This window comes from Phacochoerus africanus, chromosome 4 (genome assembly GCF_016906955.1).
Source record: "Phacochoerus africanus isolate WHEZ1 chromosome 4, ROS_Pafr_v1, whole genome shotgun sequence".
Taxonomy (NCBI): domain Eukaryota; kingdom Metazoa; phylum Chordata; class Mammalia; order Artiodactyla; family Suidae; genus Phacochoerus; species Phacochoerus africanus.
Window position 1 is genome coordinate 55486329 of NC_062547.1, and position 20570 is coordinate 55506898.

Consider the following 20570-nt stretch of genomic DNA (forward strand, 5'->3'; position numbering starts at 1 on the left):
ATTCAATTAATGTAGTGTATACAATTGCATTCAATAACCTATAAGAATGCCATGTGATACCACAATCCCACTCGTGGGCATGTATCCGGACCAAACCTTCATTCAAAAACACACATGCACCCCTTATGTTCATTGCAGGACTATTAATAGTGGCCAAGGCATGGTGGCAGCCTAGATGTCCATCAAAGAATGATATATAATGGACTACTAGTCTGCCAAAAAAGGGACAAAATAATGCCATTGAAGCAACATGGAGGCAACTAGAGATTCTCATACAGGAGTTCCCATTGTAGCACAACAGAAATGGATTCCACTAGGAACCATGAGTTTGCAGGTTCGATCCCTGGCCTTGCTCAGTGGGTTAAGGATCTGGCATTGCCATGAGCTGTGGTGTAGGTTGCAAGCATGGTTCGGATCTGCCTTTGCTGTGGCTGTGGTTTAGGCCAGCAGATGTAGCTCCAATTAGACCCCTAGTCTGGGTACCTCCATGTGCTGTGGGTGTGGGCCTAAAAAGAAAAAAAAAAATTCTTATACTATACTAAATAAATCAAATAAGTCAGAAAGAGGAAGGTGGATGCCATATGATGTCATTTATCTGAGGAATTTAAAATATGGCACAAACTATCGTATCTACAAAACAGAAACCAAATCACAGATGTAGAGAATGGACTTCTTGTTGCCAGGAGTAGGGAGCAGGATGGATGGGGAGTTTGGGGATGGTAATGCAAAAGTAATGCAAAATATTACTTTGGGGTGAATGGGCAATGGGGTCCTGCAGTACAGCACAAGAAACTATCCAATCTCTTGGTATAGATCATGATGGAAGATAGTATGAGAAAATGGATGTATATATGTATGACTGGGTCACTGAGCTCTAGAGCAGAAATTGACACAACACTCTAAATCAACTATACTTTAAAAAACAAACAAAAATATCCTACAGGTGGAAGCTCAGGAATGGATACCATCACTAGTAAATTCTACCAAACATTTAATGAAAATTTAACATGAATCCTTTTCAAAATCTTCTAAAAATGTGAAAAGGAAGAAATACTTTCAAACTCACTTCATGATGTCGGCATATCTGTGATACAAAAGGCAGGCAAGGACTCTAAAAAAAAAAAAAAAAAGAAAATTATAGACCAATATTCTTCATGAGCCTAAATGAAAAATTCCTTAAAAATACTAACAAAATGAATTCAACAACAATTTAAATAATCATGCGCCATGGTTAGTGGGATTTATTCCTGGGAGTCAAGCATAGTTAAACACATGCCAATTAAATGATAAGCCACATTAGCAGAAAGAAGGATATAATATATATGATCATCTCAATAGATGCAGAGAAGACATTTGATTAAATTCAACATCATTTTATGATAATAACTCTCAGTAAACTAGGTATGGAAGGAATGAACCTCAATGTAATAAAGGCCATATGCAATACACATTGCTAAATCATTCTCAATGATTCAAAATATTATTACTAAATATCTATTGTCTGTCAAGAGATGATCTAGGCATTGAGGGTTTAGAGGTCTATTCAATATAATCTTTTATTGCCCAGTAAATTATTTGATATATTTACATAAATAATTCACAATATAGTCACTATCTTGTTTTATATATATGTATAACAAGATATATATATTTATAAAATATTGATATAATTATATATCAACTTATTATTGCCAATATATTTGACAACACTCTATGTTTAACCTAGACAAATATTCTAAAGCAGTGTTTATCAGAAGTCATAATTTTGTATTTCTTTTTTAAGGTATGTGGATACTTGTCTTTATGTAATGGAGTCCACAACTTTTAACATCCCAAAGATAAATTCATATGACCAGCTTAGACTGATGTGAAAATTTATGTTAACAATTATACCACTTATTTGTATTTAATAGTAACACAATGACTAGATGATTTTAATTTGCATATTATGGTTAATCACAAAGATAGATGAAATTGTTTTGTGTATAATATGTTTTATATCATTCCTTATCTACTTAGTATTTAATTTTTGATCATTTTATTTACCATTTCCTGGAGTTCTCATTGTGGCTTAGTGGTAACAAACCTGCCTAGGATCCATTAGGATGAGCATTCAATCCCTGGCAATGCTCAGTGGGTTAATGATCCAGCATTGTCCTGAGCTGTGGTGTAGGTCACAGATGCAGCTCAGATCCCATGTTGCTGTGGATGTTGTGTAGGCTGGAAGATGTATGTTTGATTCAACCCCTATACCAGGATCCTCCACATACCATACCTGTGGCCCTAAAAAGCAAAAAAAAAAAAAAAAAAATTCTAAATATCAGTTAACTTTTGGGTGAAATGAGTTCTCCATAAGTGAAATGGTTTCTAAAATATTTTAAATGAAATAAACACACCAAAATGTAAATATTTTTAAGCATAAAGTATTAGAATTCACAGAATAAATATTATGTAATTTATGTCACCTTGGTTGTTAAATTCTAACACAAAGTTAATAAAATTATAAGGTTTTATTAAAAAATCAGATAGTTAAAAAAACATGTCTATGTCTTTTTATTTAAGAAAAAATGTGGGTGCACATTAACAACTGAATATTGTCTTCATCCTTTTTTTTTTTTTGCCTCTTTGCTTTTTAGGCTGACACCCATGGCGTATGGAGCTTCCTAGGCTAGGGGTCCAATCAGAGCTGCAACCATCATCCTATGTCACAGCCAAGCAATGCTGAATCCCAGCCCAGTCTGTGACCTACACCACAGCTCACAGCAATGCTGGAGACTTACCCCACTGAGTGAGGCCAGGGATCAAACCTGCATTTCATGGATGCCAGTCAGGTTTGTTAACTGTTGAGCCATGTTGGGAACTCCTGTTTCCATCCATTTTGAACATACTATAAGCTGGGAAGTGATCAATATCACTCTTTAGCTTACTAAAGAATTGGGTATATTTTCTAAAACATTAGCAACGTAAGTCTATAGAAATGAATATTGCACATGAAAGATAGTATCATAAGAAATGGTGCTGAGAGAACAGAACAGTTACATATAAAAGAATGAAATCAGAACATTCTCTAACATCATATACTAAAATACACTTAAATTTGATTACAGACCTTAATGTAAGACCATACACTATAAAACACTTAGAGGAAAACGTACACAGAACACTCTTTGTCATAAATTGCAATAGTATCTTCTTTGGTCCACTTCCTAGTAATAAAAATAAAAACAAAAATAAATGGGATCTAATTAAACTGAAGAGATATTCACAGCAAAGGAAACTATTAAATAATGAAAAGATAACCCACAGAATGGGAGAAAATCTTTGCAATTGTTGCAGCTGGAAAAAGCCTATTCCCAATACATATAAACAACTCATAGAACTCAACAATTAAAAAAAAAAATCCAACCAAAAAATGGGCGGAAGACTTAAACTGACATGTCTCCAAAGAAGACATACAAACGGCTGGAAGGTTCATGAAAAGATGTTCAACATCACTAATTTTTAGAGAAATGCAAATCAAAATTACAATAAGGTATCACCTCATACCAGTCAATATGGGCGTCATTAACATGTCAGTAAATATCAAATGCTGGAGAGGGAGTGGAGAAAAGGGAACCCTCCTTCATTGTCGGTGGGAATGTAAATTGGTACAACCACTATGGAAAACAGTATGGAGGTTCCTTCAAACCTGAACATAGAACTGTCTTATGATCCAGAAACCCCACTCCTTGGCATATATCCAAAGAAAATCATAATTCAAAAGGACACATGAGAGTCCCCCTTGTGGCTCAAAAGGACACATGAGAGTCCCCCTTGTGGTTAAAAACTTGACATAGCATCTGCAAGGATATAGGTTGGATTCTTGTCCTTGCTCATTGGGTTAATAATGATCCAGCATCACAGCAAGCTGAGGAGCATATGCAGGTCAAATCTGGTGTTACCATGGCTGTGGCTGAGGCCAATAGCTGTGGCGATGTTATGATTCCTGACTTGGGAACTTACATATGCCATGGGTGTGGCCATAAAAAGAAATAAAGGATACATGCCCCCTGATGTCCATTACATCACTATTTATTTTAGTCATAACATAAAAGTAAACTAAATGCCCATCGACAAAGTAATAAAGAAAACGAGATACATATATACAATGTTATATTACTCAGCCATAAAAAATGTCATTTGGAGCAGCATGGATGGAGCCAAAGATTATCATACTAGATGAAGTATGTCAGCCAGAGCAAGATGAATATCAAGAGATCACTAATATATGGTCTCTAATAATAATGATATAAAAGAACTTATTTACAAAACAGAATCAGACTCACAGATTTCAAAATCAAACTTATGGTAACCAAAGTGGAGATACAGGGGAGAGGGAAAAATTAGGAGCTTTGGATTAAAGTGTATACACTAATAGTGATCTACTATATAGAACAGGGAAGTTTCCTCAACATTCTATAACCTAGATGGGAAAATAATTTAAAAAAGTGTGGATAATTTTTAAAAGGCATAAAAATTAAAAAAAAACATAGAAAAGAATTTCAGTAGCAATCTGAAGAACCAAGTAGACAAGTTGTTGCAAAAATGTCAAAATCCTCAAATAATACACATATTAAGCTTGATATGAGAACAAATGAAGATAGATATAAACAGATATATAGACACATCTACACAGAGAGAGAAAATAGACAATGTCAAATGGGGAATATATATGAGTGTATGTTTAAATTTGTATATGTGTGTGTATATTTTCAGAACATAATTTACAAAATGTATGTTGTATATTTTAGGCTAAGTGCTGATTTTTCTCTCAATAACTTCCTCTCTCTATATATAGAAAAAAATGAATTTTATTGTCAAAGTCTTAAGTATAAATTGCTTATTTTGGCCTACACTATCTGTTGGATATATAGAGCACTATACTTAAAAAAAAATTCGAAAAAGTGTCAGTAGTCCATCCAAATTTATGTTCAATTTTTTTTTTTCTTTTCAGGGCCACACCCATGGCAGAAAGATGTTCCCAGGCTAGGGGTTGAATTAGAGTTAGAGCCACTGGCCTAAGCCACAGCCACAGCAATGCAGGTTCCCAGCTGCATCTGCAACCTACACCACAGATCAAGGCAATGCCAGATCCTTAACCCACTGAACAAGGCTAGGGATAAAACCTGAGTCTTCATGTATGTTATTCTGATTCATTTGCCCTGAGCCATGATAGGAACTCCCCAATTTTCCCTTCCATTTTGACAGTTTTAGTATGGCTATTATTGCATAGATCCTATAAATATTTAGTAAAATAAAGGAATTAAAAAATAAGATGCCAAAGTATAGTAAGTGTTGAGGTTAGAATGCCATGAATTTAAAGCCCATATATGACCATTTTTCCCCCTTAATACCTTTTGGGAGATCATTAAACTCACTAAGCCTTAGTTCTAAAGTCTCAAAAAAGCACAGGCAATAAAACTCATCTTTAAAAATATTATGGGGAGGAATTGCCATTGCAACACAGTGGAAATGAATCTGACTAGGATCCGGGAGGATGTGGGTTCAATCCCTGGAGTTGCTCAGTGGGTCACAGATTAAGCATTGCCTTGGGCTGTGGTGTAGATTGCAGACAAGGCTCCATTCCTTCTATCTGTGGATGTGGTGTAGGCCTGCAGCTACATCTCTTATTATATGTCTAGCCTGTTGACTTGTATATGCTGCAGATGCAGCCCTAAAAACAAAGAAAAATAAAAAAAAATTAAAAAGAACTATGATAGGGGAGTTTCCATTATGGCTCAGTTGTAATGAAACTTACTAGTATCTCTGAGGATGTGAGAGTGATCCCTGGCCTTGCTCAGTGAGTTAGGGTCCAGGGTTCCTGTGAGTTGTGGTATAAGTCACCGATGAGGCTGGGATCTGGAGTTGCTGTGGCTGTGGCATAGGCTGACAGCTGCAGCTCCAATTCAACTCCAAGCCTGGGAATTTCCACATACTCACATACTGCAGGTGTAGCTTTAACAAGAAGAAAAGGTATTATGTATATTAATCTAAAACATTAGCTCATTTTTTTCTCATAAAAGCCTAAATTAACATTTAAAAAGTGAAGGCTATGATTAACATACATGCTTGTCAGTATTTTGAGGAGTCTAGCTTTTGGGCAAATATCTATGTGTGGTCTTTCATGATGATCATTGACCATTACAAGATTTTACTTGGCAGAACTCACAGGGAAAAGTTGTCATCTCTGCACCAGAATGATACACAGATAATGCTTTGCAGTCTCTCTAAAAGCTTGAGTCAATGGCCATATCTATATTTTGGCCCCAATGTATTTATTTTTACATCTCTTGTAAATGAGATCTTCATCTAAAAGGACCTTTATCAGGCTCTTTATTCCCTTTATTGAGGGAAGTGGAGAAATCTGCAAGACAATTTCCTCTACTTCTTTTACATACTTTCTAGTCCTGCTCCTTCCTTCACTTCCCCTCTCTGGTCCAGGCCCCAAATACTGCAAGAACATTTTGTTTGGGTTCCCTGGGAAGAGCTAGGACCTCCACATCTGTGCTGATTCTTCTGACCCTTAAACAATGCTCATAAAAATAGAATAGTCCATTCATGCTTTCTCCATTTTACATCTTATTTGTACCATCACAGTAAATGATTAAAGACTTAACTCTATTTTAATTTTTGGCTCACTGCTATTTAATATCTGGCATTTTAGCTTTCAATCCATCTCAGCCATCTCATTTTTCTCACTTGAACATGACATATATAAATAATTATATTTTACCAAGCCAATGATTGAGATCTTGTCATTTACACAGACCAAGGCAGACACAAAATTATCTGGGAGGTCCTTAAAATATATGCTAATATACCTGAGATCACAGAGATGCACGCAAATAAAATATTCAGTGGTAAAAATGCATGTGTGTTCCCTAGTTATATTATTTTATTAAATTATTATTTACACATATTTATTGGTAATATTCTTCCTAGCTCATCAAACCTTGCCTTCATATTCTAATTGGGTCTCATTTCAATTGAGTCTCAGACACCTGTGCTCTAGACACTGTTACCTTCTGGAAATCACCCATGGGCAACTGACCAAAACTCAGTCACAAGGATAATTTTCCCAGGAGATTTAAAAGTGATGATACAGCTATGCCAATAACTTTAGACAAATCGGAAAGTGATTGGTCTATTTTCACCCCCTAAAAATTGTGTTTCATCACATGCATATGTTTTCAAAGCTTATCTGCATAAGTAAATTTGGCTAAATCCTCTTGAAGACCTTGATATGAAAAAATTAACAAAAGAAGTATTTGTTCCGTCATAGATTAAGAACATATGATACTCACTAGTAAGTAATCATATTCTGATTACTATTTTTGTCAAAGTCCTTCCAATTTCCATACTTTCCAGTCATACTCTGTTTCTTCATGATATTTTTGCTTTAGTTTGTAATTTTATTTTTGTTTTAGAAATGTGCTTGTGTCACAATTGAAAGTGTGCTTAGAGTATCAAAACGATGGCCCAAATTATTTTATCCTCTGAAACAATTAATACTTTCACTAAATGAATAAACTGGCCTCACTAAAAGTATAGGAGCAAGCACAAAGAATTCCTATCAAATGTTTTATAGTAGTTGCTATAATTTCTAGTTTCACACTCGTATCAGGAAGTGTGATGGACCAATGTTTAACATATAAACATAATGCATAGCTGACAGATTTTTCCTCTATATTGTTACTATTGACTTAAAATTCTTATTTTCCATTCTTTATATACTATATTCTTGGAAAATCTTCAGAATCTTGTGTACAGAAGTTCCAGAGGAGCTGAAGGTAGAATCAATTCTAAGGTAACCATATAATAATATAAATCAGCCTGAATATATCTAATATTTATCTATACAAATAGATGATTTGATATACATATCCATTTTAGATTGATTATCAAAATCAAGGTAAGTCATACATTTATTATCTCATCTAGTTACCTTATTTTCATGACAACTCTTAAGATTTACTCTCAGCAACTTTTAAGTATACAATAACATTGTTAAGTATAGTCACTCTGCTATACACTAGGTCTTTAAAACTTCTTATAATTAAAAGTTTGTACCCTTTAACTCACTTCACACTGCTCCAGCTCTGGAAACCACCATTCTATTCTTTATTTCTATAAAATTTAATTTTGAATAGATTTCACACATAAGTGGTACCATATGGCTTTTATCTTTCTATATCTCCCTTATTTCACATAGTATAATGCCCTCCAGGTACATTTATGCTATTGAAAAATGAAGTATATTCTTTTCATTTCCTTTGGAAATATATTCTAAGAATAATTTTTTAAAAATATAATTAAATGATAGGTTTTTATTAAAATATGACTGTCTTATCAAGAAATTACATTTATATTTTATCTATTGAAATAATGTGAGGTCTGAACTGAAAGTATGAAAAATTGTCAAATGAATAAATGAATTTTCAAAGTGTAATTTTGTCCCATAAACAAACAATGTATCTGTTAAGCTCAGGTCAAAATAGTGAATAATTTATTAACTTTCACTGGAAACACAAATAGTTGGTGAATTATTGTCTCTTTAGTTCTATGTCACCTTGAAGTTTTCCAAAACATATACCTTTCCACTTAATATTTTGGAAAAGGGAGAAATCATAGATTCTCTTCTAATATTTTCCTTAGGATCCATCATTTTGTGAACCTTAAAAATGTTTATTTGTGTTTTTAAAAATTATAATTTATCATTACTGGAATCAAGTACATAAAATAAAGCAACAGTTTCCTTCTTTGACTGAATTCCCAGTGTCTGAAATAGTTTTGAAGTGGTTGTGGGTGAACAGTTAAAAAAATATATTGCTAGATAAACACTTAGCTTATACTTCTCTCATGTTGGCATGAGTTTTATAATTTTTGAATTATATGAAATGTATTAATTTAAGGTGACAGAAAAAATGTAATTCCCTTTGGAGCTTGTTATTCATAAAAATAGCATTGAGAAGAATAGCCAGTTACCTTAGTATGTAAGTAGTAACTTAGTATGTAAGTTACTTTAGAATGCATGTTTTTATTAACTATAATGCATGCACCTGTAACCAAAATTATAAAAATTCTGGTTGTATTTTGAGTTTGAGAATGTCACTGAGGTTAGAACTTTGATATCACACCAGGAAAAAATGGAAAATATAACAGTGTATAAAATTTCTGTTTCTATATTGCATATAGGGTTATTTGTACCATATTTTAGATTCCACGTATAAATGAAACCCTGTGGTATTTGTATTTCTCTTTATTTCTTCATTCAGTATGAGCATCTCTAGTTGCATTCATGTTGCTGCAAATAGCATTATTCTTTTTTTTTATGGCTGAGTAGTATCCCGCTTATATATTTACCACTTCTTCTTAATCCCTTCATCTGTTGGTGGATATTTAAGTTGTTTCCAGGTCTTGGCTATTGTAAAGAGTGCCACAAAGAACATAGTGAGTGCATATATCTTTTTGGAAATAAAATTTTATTCAATATATGCCCAGGAGTTGGATTGCCAGATCATATGGTAGGTCTATAATTAGTTTCCTGAGGGATGTCCAAACTGTTCCATAGTGGTTGTAACAATTTACATTCTCATCAACAGCAAAGAAAGGTTCATTTTCTCCAGTACTCTGCAGCATTTGTTATGTGTAGACTTTATAGTGATGGCCATTCTGATTTGTGTGAGGGGGCAGCTGATTGTAGTTTTGATTTATATTTCTTTAATAATTAGTGGTGTGAGAATTTTTCTCACATGCCTATGGGCCGTCCATATGTTTTCTTTGGAGAAATGTCTATTTAGGTCTTCTACACATTTTTTAATTGGGTTGTTTGAATTTTTTTTTTTTGCTGTTATGTATTATGAGTTGTTTGTATATTTTGGGTATTAGGCCATTTTATGTTGCATATTTTGCAAAGATTTTCTCCTATTCTGTGTGTTGTCTTTTTGTTGTTGTTTTTTAATATTTTTCTTTGCTGTGCGAAAACTTTTGTGTTTAAGTAGGCAAAACTAACATTAAAAAAGAAAAAATGAACTGGATATTTCAGGCTCCCTTACTTCAGATTATATTAAAAATACTACCATTATCAAAACAGTATGGTGCTAGTTCTGGTTCAAAACCAGAAATATAGTTCAATAGAACAGGATAGAAACCCCAGAAATAAATCCAAGCACCTATGGTCAACTAGTCTATGACAAAGGAGGTAAGAATATGTAGTGGAGCAAGGACAAGTCTCTTCAGTAAGTGCTGCTGAGAAAACTGGAGAGCTACATGGAAAAGAATGAAATTAGAAAACTCTCCAACACCATACACAAAAATAAATTCAAAATGTATTTAAGACCTAAACATAAGGCAGGTACTATAAAATTCTTATAGGAAAACTTAAGCAGAATGATCTTTGACATAAATCACAGCAACATCCTGTTTGATACACCTCCTAGATATAATGACAGTAAAAACAAAAATAAACCAATAAACAATGACAATATTCATTAATCATTAGAAAAATGAATATGAATAATGACAATAAAAACAAAAATAAAACAATGGGATCTAATAGTAAATTTAAATAGCAATGTAATTGTATAAGAAATTTAATTTCTAGGATGAAAACTACATTCAAAAGTTAAACACAGAGATGCACTTCCACTTCTTTTATTCCTACTATACAATATTTAACAATATTTACTTAAGGCTGAATAGGAGTATAGACAAATCATTTACAAAAGATATCCTAGTAAAATTTAGTATTTATTTTTTCACATAACTGTATAAAAACTTTCTTTACTGAAGTTTAGCTCATCTAAATAAGTGTCTTTTAAAATAACTATTATAAAGACTACTTTTAATTTTCCTCCAAATTTTGGAGTAATAGTTTGAGTTAATTAAAGTAAATTCCTAGAAAAATAATACTTGAAAATGATACTCAAAGTAATATTGGGGAAATATTTTTTTTCGGGGGAGTGCTGCTCCAATGTCTTATGAATGTTCTCAGGCTAGGGGTAAAATCAGAGCTACAGCTGACAGCCTATGCCACCAGCACACAACAACACAGGATCCAAGCTGAGTCTGTGACCTACATCACAGATAAGAGCAATACCAGATCCTTAACCAACACAGCATGGCCAGGGATTAAACAAATATCCTCATGGATCCTAGTCAGGTTTGACCCACAATGTGAACTCCCAAAGATGTGGAAATTCTTAATCTCAGTTTCTGTACTTATCTTTCAAGGCTGATTTGAAGATATTATGGATTCTTGTTGATCCACCATCACCATTTTGTAGAACATTAAGCTGCACTTTGACTTTGTGTCAATATCCAACTGAACATGGTATACAACTCAAAAAAAAAACAACTTAATGTTATTGTTAATAATTGACTCAAATTTTTATATCTAGCTACTTACGTATTGATGAAACTGATGTATAACTGATATTTTTGAATAAATTAATAAAACTAAATGTTATAATCAGAGAATAGGATTGAAAAGTGTCATCTTTAGCCCTTTGCCTTGTCAAAAACTCAGTAGTGATAATAATTTGAAAACATCAAATCATTAATCAGAGATCTTCCCCAACAGAAACCACTTTCAAATAAAATATTTAAGATAATTTTATTAATTATTTTTTATGAATCTTGCATTTTACATTTTATCTTTTTTTTCTTTTTTTACTTTCCAGGTCAAACATCATCATTTCCAAAATATGAGCAATTCTACCAGGGTGACTGAGTTTCTCCTCATAAGCTTTGCTGATACACCGAAGTTAAGGGTCCTGTACTCCATGTTGTTCCTTTTCATATACTTGGCTACCTTGTTAGGGAATCTTCTCATTGTCACTGTCACCACATTTGACCAGAAGCTTAACACACCCTTGTACTTCTTCCTCAGAAATCTGTCTGTCTTAGATATGTGCTACATTACTGTCACTGTGCCCAGTGCCTGTGTCTATTTTCTCACTGGTAACAGAACCATTTCCGTGGCTGCTTGTGCCACCCAGGTATTCTTGGTCATTTACTTTGCCTATGTGGAGATTCTGTTCCTCACCATTATGGCTCAAGACCGCTATGTGGCCATCTGCCAGCCACTCCATTACACAATTACTATGAACAACAAAGTCTGTATCCAAATGACCCTTGTCTCCCTGCTCAGTGGGCTTGCGTATTCAGGTGTGCACACAGGTAAAACATTCCAGTTGACCTTCTGTCGGTCCAATGTGATCCATCAGTTCTTCTGTGATGTCCCGTCTCTGCTGAGGATCTCCTGCTCTGACACCTCCAGCAACTTCACTTTACTTCTTCTATCTGCCATTATGGTTTGTGGGATCTGCTTTATCTTTATTACTGTGTCATATATTAACATACTTAGAGCTATGCTAAAGTTTTCAATTAAGGAGCAAGGAAAAGCCTTTTCTACCTGTGTCCCTCATATCCTTGTGTTGTCTATCTTTCTCAGTTCCATCATCTCTGTATATCTAAGGCCATCAGTAACATCTGAAACAATTAATGACATGATTCTTTCTGCATTTTATACCATGGTTGCTCCATTTTTAAATTCTATCATCTATAGTCTTAGAAACACACAGATAAAGGAAGCTGTAAGGAGATTAGTATTTTAAACATTTTATTCTGGAAAATAATAAAAATCTACTTCAATTTTATCCTAATGTCATTCAATGAGATCCAAACTTCTATGAAATAACCTCTTGTCTGGGTTTTTATGTATTAAACTGCTCACTCTGAAATCATTCTTTTGAGATCTGTGTAATTAATGAATAATAATTGTGCTATATTAGCCTTTATTTTTTATTCTCTATAAAATTAGCAAATCTATTTTAATGAATAAATATGATCCAAGATATTTGATGAAAATCAAATTTTAGATTATATAGGTTTGTGATTCATAAATTATTAACATTATCATTACTGCCTTGGAGGAATTCTTAGAAGGTAAAATATCTGAATTCAGGTACTGAAATTTGAAATAAGTATATAAGTAATATGCTACTTAATTTTAGATACATGTAAAAATGAAAAATAAAAGATAATCTAAAATGTACGTGGAATGAAAACCAATATAAAATATTTCTTGAAAGTAAAGAAAAATTCCACAAAAAAATGAATTAAACTGTGATTTTAGTCTCCTTAATTATTGAGAGTGTAATTTCCTTTTCTTTGCTGTTAGTGGGGAGACTTTAACTCCCTTGGCTCAGTCTTTTTTGCAATTACTTTGGCACTCCATTCTGAATGATCCATTTTCAGGTGAGAAACCTTGCTTCTGGGCTAAAGGTAAATGTTTCTTTTTTTATCTTCTATATGTTATTATTATATTTTTTTTCCTCTGTGGTATCAAGTCTGGCAGGTCTGTAAATAAGACCCCTAACTTGTGGACTAATTTTTAATCTATGTCAATTTCTAAATTCATTTTAGTTTATTTGGAAATCATAACATAAAATTCTATCTCTACTTTAACTCCTTTTTTCATAAATACTTCTTCATCTTGGATAGACCCACTAAATATTCCTAAAATTTTTGTTCCCAAAACTGCAATACACTTTTGCCTCATTGGTTAACAACTTTTGTACACACTTAGAATTAAAATGTCTAGGGAATTTTGTATAACAGACAATAGTAAAAAACTTGTTTTATAAATTTATTTAGTTATGGAAGTAATGATGATTTCAGAAGATAAATTATATTTTGACACATTGGTGACAAAAAATGGGTATGTTACTTAAGATATATCTTTAAAATAGCCAAAATATACCATTGCATCATGCTATTTTTGTCTCTGTGGATTTAATTATGCTGACTAATTCATACAAGTGGAATCATAGCATATTTGTCTTTTTGTGAATAGTTTATTTCATTTAGCATAATATCCTCAAGTTTCATCCATCCTAGAGCATATCTTAGAATAGTCTTCCTATTTATACCTAATAATATTTCTCTATATGTAAGCCACATTTTCTTTATTTATTCACCATTGGATGGGCCCTTGTGTTACATCTTCCTTCTGGCTATTTTCCTGTTTTAATTAATTGTGGTCCAAGTAATTGGACTATATAATTCATACTTGGTGGAATAAGTTGATACTTTCTATGAGGCTAATGATTTTATATTCTGAGAAAAATTAAATACTTTTCATTAATCTTATTGTTTAATATTTTAAATTTTATTCCTCTCCCTATGAAACACACACACACACGCACACACACACACACACTATATATATATATATATATATATATATATATATATATATATATATATGTCACATGGGTGGAAATAGTGGGCAGTTTTTTATTATTTTTCATAGGAATATATAGATGTATATTTTTTATTTAGAAGGAAGATCCAGACATCATTGTTATAGAAAGCTTACAAAAGGAGAAATGATTTGCAATGACTGTGATGTGATTGTCATATTACACATAAGCATCCACTTTTATGCTTTCATATCAGGCTAGAGGTTTTACCATATTGATCCAGTATATTTAAATCTATTTCCATATACAGAATTTCTCTTACCATTTTCCTTCCTTCAAACAGAGTCATTTGGTTAAATATAATTCCTACTGAGTATATTTAAGATATTATTATGTAACCAGAACATTTTTTTACTCTACTATTTATTTATTTATTTATTTATTTATTTATGTATTTTGCCTTTTGTCTTTTTAGGGCCGCACCTGTGGCAGATGAAGTTCACAGGCTAGGGGTCTAATCAGAGCTACAGCTGCTGGCCTATGCCACAACCACAGCAATGCCAGATCTGGGCCATGCATGCAACCTACACCACAGCTCGCTGCAATGCCAGATCCCTAACCCACTGAGCTAGGCCAGGGATCAAACCTGCATCCTCATGGTTCCTAGTCAGATTTGTTTCTTCTGTGCCATGATGAGAATTCCTTTATTTATTTTTTAAATTGAAACAAAATTTGGATAACATAAAATTTACCATATTAACTTTTTTAAGGTGCACAGTTGTGTGCCATGAAATACATTACTAACATCCATCTCCAGAACACTTTTCATCTTATAAAACTGAAAATCTTGACCCATCCAATAGTGGGTAATTAATTTCTCAGTTTCTGTCCTCAGGGCTAGGGTGTCCAATATGTTGTTCTAACCCTGCACTCCCCGGGGAGTATCTCTGATATCCACATCCACTACTGCGTCCCCTGCTAGGAATGCTGATCCCAATCTGCTCACATCTCCTCCCTTCCTTATTCTGTGTGGATGTTTCTTTATGCCCTTGGTTGTAGATCAACATTTCTGTCATCCTCTATTTTATTTTCAGGAAAAGTAACTTTACATTTAGATGTATTTTTTGATGTGCTCTTGGGGAGAGATATGTTCAACGTCTTTTATCCCACCATCCTTAGATCTCCTTTTTGTAGGTTTGCTTTGATTTCCATTTGGGAGAATTTTAAAATGTAGCATTTCTATTTATGACCACCCTTCTTTTTTACTACCACCTTTCCCAAGAAATAAGAAGCAATGAAAATCAGTTCCTTGATCTATCTAGAGACCTGCTCATGTGTTCAACATGAACACAAATGAACAAATATCAGATAATTTTAGAAACTACATTTTTAAGTGTTAGAAACTCAAAATACCATATAAACCTAGGCGTGGAGTTCCCATTGTGGCTAAGTGGTTAATAAATCCAACTAGGAACCATGAGGTTGTGGGTTCTATCCCTAGCCTCACTCAGTGGGTTAAGGATCCATTGTTGCCATGGGCTGTGGTGTAGGTCGCAGATGTGGCTTGGATCCCGTGTTGCTGTGGCTCTGGTGTAGGCTGGCGGCTACATGTCTGATTATACCCCTAGCCTGGGAACCTCCATATGCCATGGGTGCAGCCCTAAAAAAAAAGACAAAAGACAAAAAATAAAAATAAAAAAATAAACCTAGGCTTGATGATATACTGGTTCCTATACAAGGTTTATAGTGTGGAACAATATTATTAGAATCACTACCTCCAAATGTGTTAGCTACTTCTGAAGAATCCTACCACATTTGTATTCAAACTTTTCTAACTTTAAAATAAAATAGAATTCTGGATAGGTGGAGCAAGATGGCAGAGGAGTAAGAGATCTCACACAACTTCTTCCACAAACACATCAAAGAAACACATATACATGTAAAACTGCTTGCACAGAACATCAGCTGAATGCTGGCAGAAAAATTTAAACCTCCAAAAAGGGCAAGAAACTCTTGATGTAATTGGGTAGAATGAAAGAAAAAAGAGAGAGAAAAGGAATTAGGATGGGACTAGCATTCCTGAGAGGGATAAGTGAAGGAGAAAAGGAACCACCTCCTGGGAAGCCACCTAACTAATAAAAGATTGGCTGAGTCAGTGGGACTTCAAAGTCACCAAGAAAAGTGTAGCAGCTGGACTGAGAACAGCAAAGCAGAGTGAGAGCCACACAGACCATCTGAACCACCGGCTTGGACACCACAGCCTAAGATGCTCAGGCAGGGGCTGGGCACTGAGACTCAGGCTCCAGAGGTCAGTCCCAGGGAGAGAACTGGGGATGGCATGAGGAGCTAAGAAGCAGTGTTCCATGGGCCATGGAGTGGAACACCACAGCAGAGGGAACCAGACCCACAGGAGAGGCAAGGTGCCATTGTTGGGGAGAGGAGAAGAAAAGGGGGCTGCCACCATAGGAAACTCCCTGCTCCAGAGCATGTGCATGCCTATGGGCTTAGAGGGCAGGTTGGCTCTGCAGAAGCTACTGGCAGTGAGAAGCTTCTTGCTCATTTAGGGAATATTAGATGCTTCTTGTGCAGGCTACCAGTGGTCAGGCACCTATTGTTTGAGCTAAGGGCATAAAGGGGCTAAGTGTCATGTGGTGTCTCTTGCACAATCCACAGGTGGCAGGGACAGACTGAGGCAGTCATCTCAGAGGCTAGAGGGGCCTGTGAGTGGGCTCCACCAGTGACCGCAGTCACCTCAGGGGTTGCCAAAAAAGAAAAAAAAGAGGGCATTGTAACCAAGCACCATACACTGTTACTCTCACTCCCCTGGGAACACACCTATCCTGAAGCTGCCACTGCCAAATGCTCTGGGTGACTACCAGACACTTGGTTACCATCCTTCCCAAGACCCTACAACTGGTGCAGCACCTTCTGTGTAGGCTAAGTGGGACAGGGTTCTTCTCATGTGGTCTTCAAGTGGCAGGGGCAAACCACAGCAGTTATCGCTAATTCCAGAGGTGGGTGTGGCCTACTGCCATTGGAGATATCTGAACAAAAATCACTTGCAGCCCCATTCATCTAAAGGGCACCACAGAGGAGGGCATTGTGACCAAACACCACCTTGATGCTCTCACATCCCTGGGAACATACCTGCCCTGATGTTGCCATTGCCAAACATTCTGGGCAAAACCCACATGGCTGATCTCTGTCACTTCCCAGGATCCTGCAAATAGGAGCACCCTTTACAACACTTCATATGTGGGCTAAGTGAGATGAGTTTTTCATGTATGGTCTACAGGTGTCAGGGGCAAACCACTGAAGTTATCACTGACTTTAGAGATGGTCATGGCCTTCTCCCAATAGGTGTTCCTGAACAGGCACCACCTGCAGTTCCAATTGCCTCAGAAGAGGGCATTGCAATCAAACACAAGCTGTTGTTCCTCTCATTCCCCTGGGAACTCATGCACCCAGCTATTGCTATTGCCAAATGCTTTGGTCATATTGAAGATCTGCCTAGAGCTTATTACCACTTCCCTAGTTCCCTCCTGCAACTAGGACATGCCTGTGCCACCTTACTGCAGGTCCTTGCTGCTATTGAGAGCCCAACAATCAGGCTCTGACCGCTGGCCCTACCCATTGCCTCCTTCTCCATGAAAACACACTGAGCATCCTGGAAACAACAGCCTGATCACACTGAAGAAAGAGACAGAAAACATTAAACCTCCCACATCAAAAATAAATAGTAATCCCCCCAAAAATACAAAGGGTATTTGTGCATAGAAGTAGCCTTACAAGATTACAGTTCAGCTTCCCCAAATTCACAGAAAAAGAAAAACACAAGCGAGATGAAGAAGCACATAACCATTACCATTTAAAGGAACAGGAAAATTCACCTAAAGCATACAGCAATGAAACAGACCTCTGCAGTCTGACAGACATTGAGTTCAAAAGGGAGGTATTGAAAATACTGAAGGAATTAAGAGAGGATATGAACAGTAATGCAGATTCCTTTAGAAAGGAACTAGAAAATATAAGGGGGAGTCAAGAAAAACTAGAAAATTCATTTACAGAGATACAAACTGAGCTTAAGGCAATAAGGAATAGAATGAATAATACAGAGGAATGAATTAGTGACATGGAAGATAAAATAATGGAAATCACCAAATCAGGAGAGCTGACAGAAAAGCAAATGAAAAAATGTGAAAGCAATATAAGAGACCCATAGGATGATATAAAGCAGACCAATCCACACATAATAGGAATTCCATAAGGAGAAGAAAAAAAAAAAGTGGATTGAAAATATATTTGAAGAAATTATGGCTGAAAACTTTCCCAATCTAAAGGATCCTGATATCAAGATACAGGAAGCACAGAGAACCCCAAACAAGCTGAACCCAAACAGGCCCACACCAAGACATATTATAATAAAAATGGCAAAAGTTAAAGAGAGGATTCTAAAGACAGCAAGAGAAAAGCAAGTCATTAATTATAAGGGAACCCCCATAAAGCTATGAGCTGATTTCTCTACAGAAACACTACAGGCCAGAGAGGAGTGGCAAGATATATTCAAAGTGCTAAAAGGAAAAAAGTTGCAACCTAGAATACTCTATCCTGCAAAAATATCATTTAAAATAGAAGGGAAAATAAAGAATTTCTCCAACAAACAAAAGCTAAAAGAGTACAGTAACATGAAACCCATCTAAAATAAATAATGAAAGGGCTGCTCTAAATTAAATAAAAAATAGAGAGAAAAGAGAGACAGAAGAATTAGGATGGAGGAAACTGCAATTGGAAAGCAGACACTTAAATAAGCCAGCATACAGAACTAAACAAGAAGATGTTAAAAAAAGACATCAAAATCATACAATGTGGGGAAGGAAAGTAAGAAAATATAGATCCTTTTTTTAAATTTTAATGATGTCTCTGAGCCTATATGACTATAAGGGAAATAGAGCAGATATAGGAAGGGCTAATGAACTTAAAAAAGAGAGCAACCACATATCAAAACCAAAAATTACATTCACAAGAACAGAAAAAGTACTCAAGCATAAAATAAATGGAAACCATCCAACCCAAAAAAAGAAGAGAAACATAGAATCAACTGGAAAATAAGGTTTAAAATGGAAGTAAATACATATCTATCAATAATCACCTTAAATGTCAATGGACTTAATGATCCAATCAAAAGACAGAGAGTGGCTGATTGGATAAAAAAGCAAAAACCTTCAATCTGCTCCCTACAGGAAACTCGCCTTAGAGCAAAACACATAAATATTGAAAGTGAGGGATGGGAAAAGATATTTCATGCCAATGGAAAAGACAGGAAAGCAGGAGTTGCAATCCTCCTATCAGACAAAATAGACTTTAAAACAAAGGCCAGAAGAAGAGGCAAAGAAGGACACAACTTAATGGTTAAAGGGTCCATTCAGGAAGAGGATGTTACATTCCTCAATACATATGCCCCTCATATAGGAACACCCAGATACCTGCAGCAAATACTAAGAGACATAAAGGAGAAATTGATGGAAATACAATTATGGTAGGAGACTTTAACACCCCACTCACATTAATGGACATATCCTCTAGACAGAGATCATAAAGCAACAGAAATCCTAAATGACACAATAGAAATGTTAGACTTAATCAACATTTTCAGGACATTACATCCAAAAAAACCCAGAATATACATTCTTCTCAAGTGCACATGGAACATTCCCAAGAATTGATCATGCACAGGGGCACAAAGCTAACCTCAACAAATTTAGGAACATAGAACTTATTTCAAGTAACTTCTCTGACCACAATGGCATGAAACTAGAAATCAACCCCAGGAAAAGAAATGATAAAAAACTTACTACATGGAGACTAAACAACATGGTAGTAAAAAACCAATGGGTCAAAGAGGATTCCAAGAAGGAAATTAAAAAATACCTCGAGACAAATGATAATGAAGACAAAACCACTCAAAATCTAGGGGATGCCACAAAAGCAGTGCTCACAGGGAAGTTCATAGCAATACAGGCCTTCCTCATAAAAGAAGAAAAATCTCAAATTGACAACTTAACCCACCACCTAAATGAATTAGAAAAAGAAGAACAAACAAAAGTCACAGGAGGAAGGAAATCATAAAGAACAGAGAGGATATCAATAATATAGAGATTCAAAAAACAAGAGACAGAATCGATCAAACCAAGAGCTGGTTCTATGAAAAGGTAAACAAAGTTGGCAAACTTCTGGCTAGACTCACCAAGAAGAGGAGAGAAAAAAACCCAAATAAACAAAATAAGTAATGAAAAAGGGTAAGTCACAACAGATACCACAGAAATG

General features: G+C 35.0%; 1 protein-coding gene across 1 annotated transcript; it reads left to right on the forward strand.

Annotated features, from left to right (window-relative positions):
• The first annotated feature begins 11744 nt into the window (after positions 1-11744).
• LOC125124178 (olfactory receptor 14C36-like) lies at positions 11745-12656 on the forward strand. The gene has a single exon (XM_047774327.1). It carries the CDS (start codon positions 11745-11747, stop codon positions 12654-12656), a length of 912 nt encoding a protein of 303 aa, XP_047630283.1.
• Positions 12657-20570: the final 7914 nt, after the last annotated feature.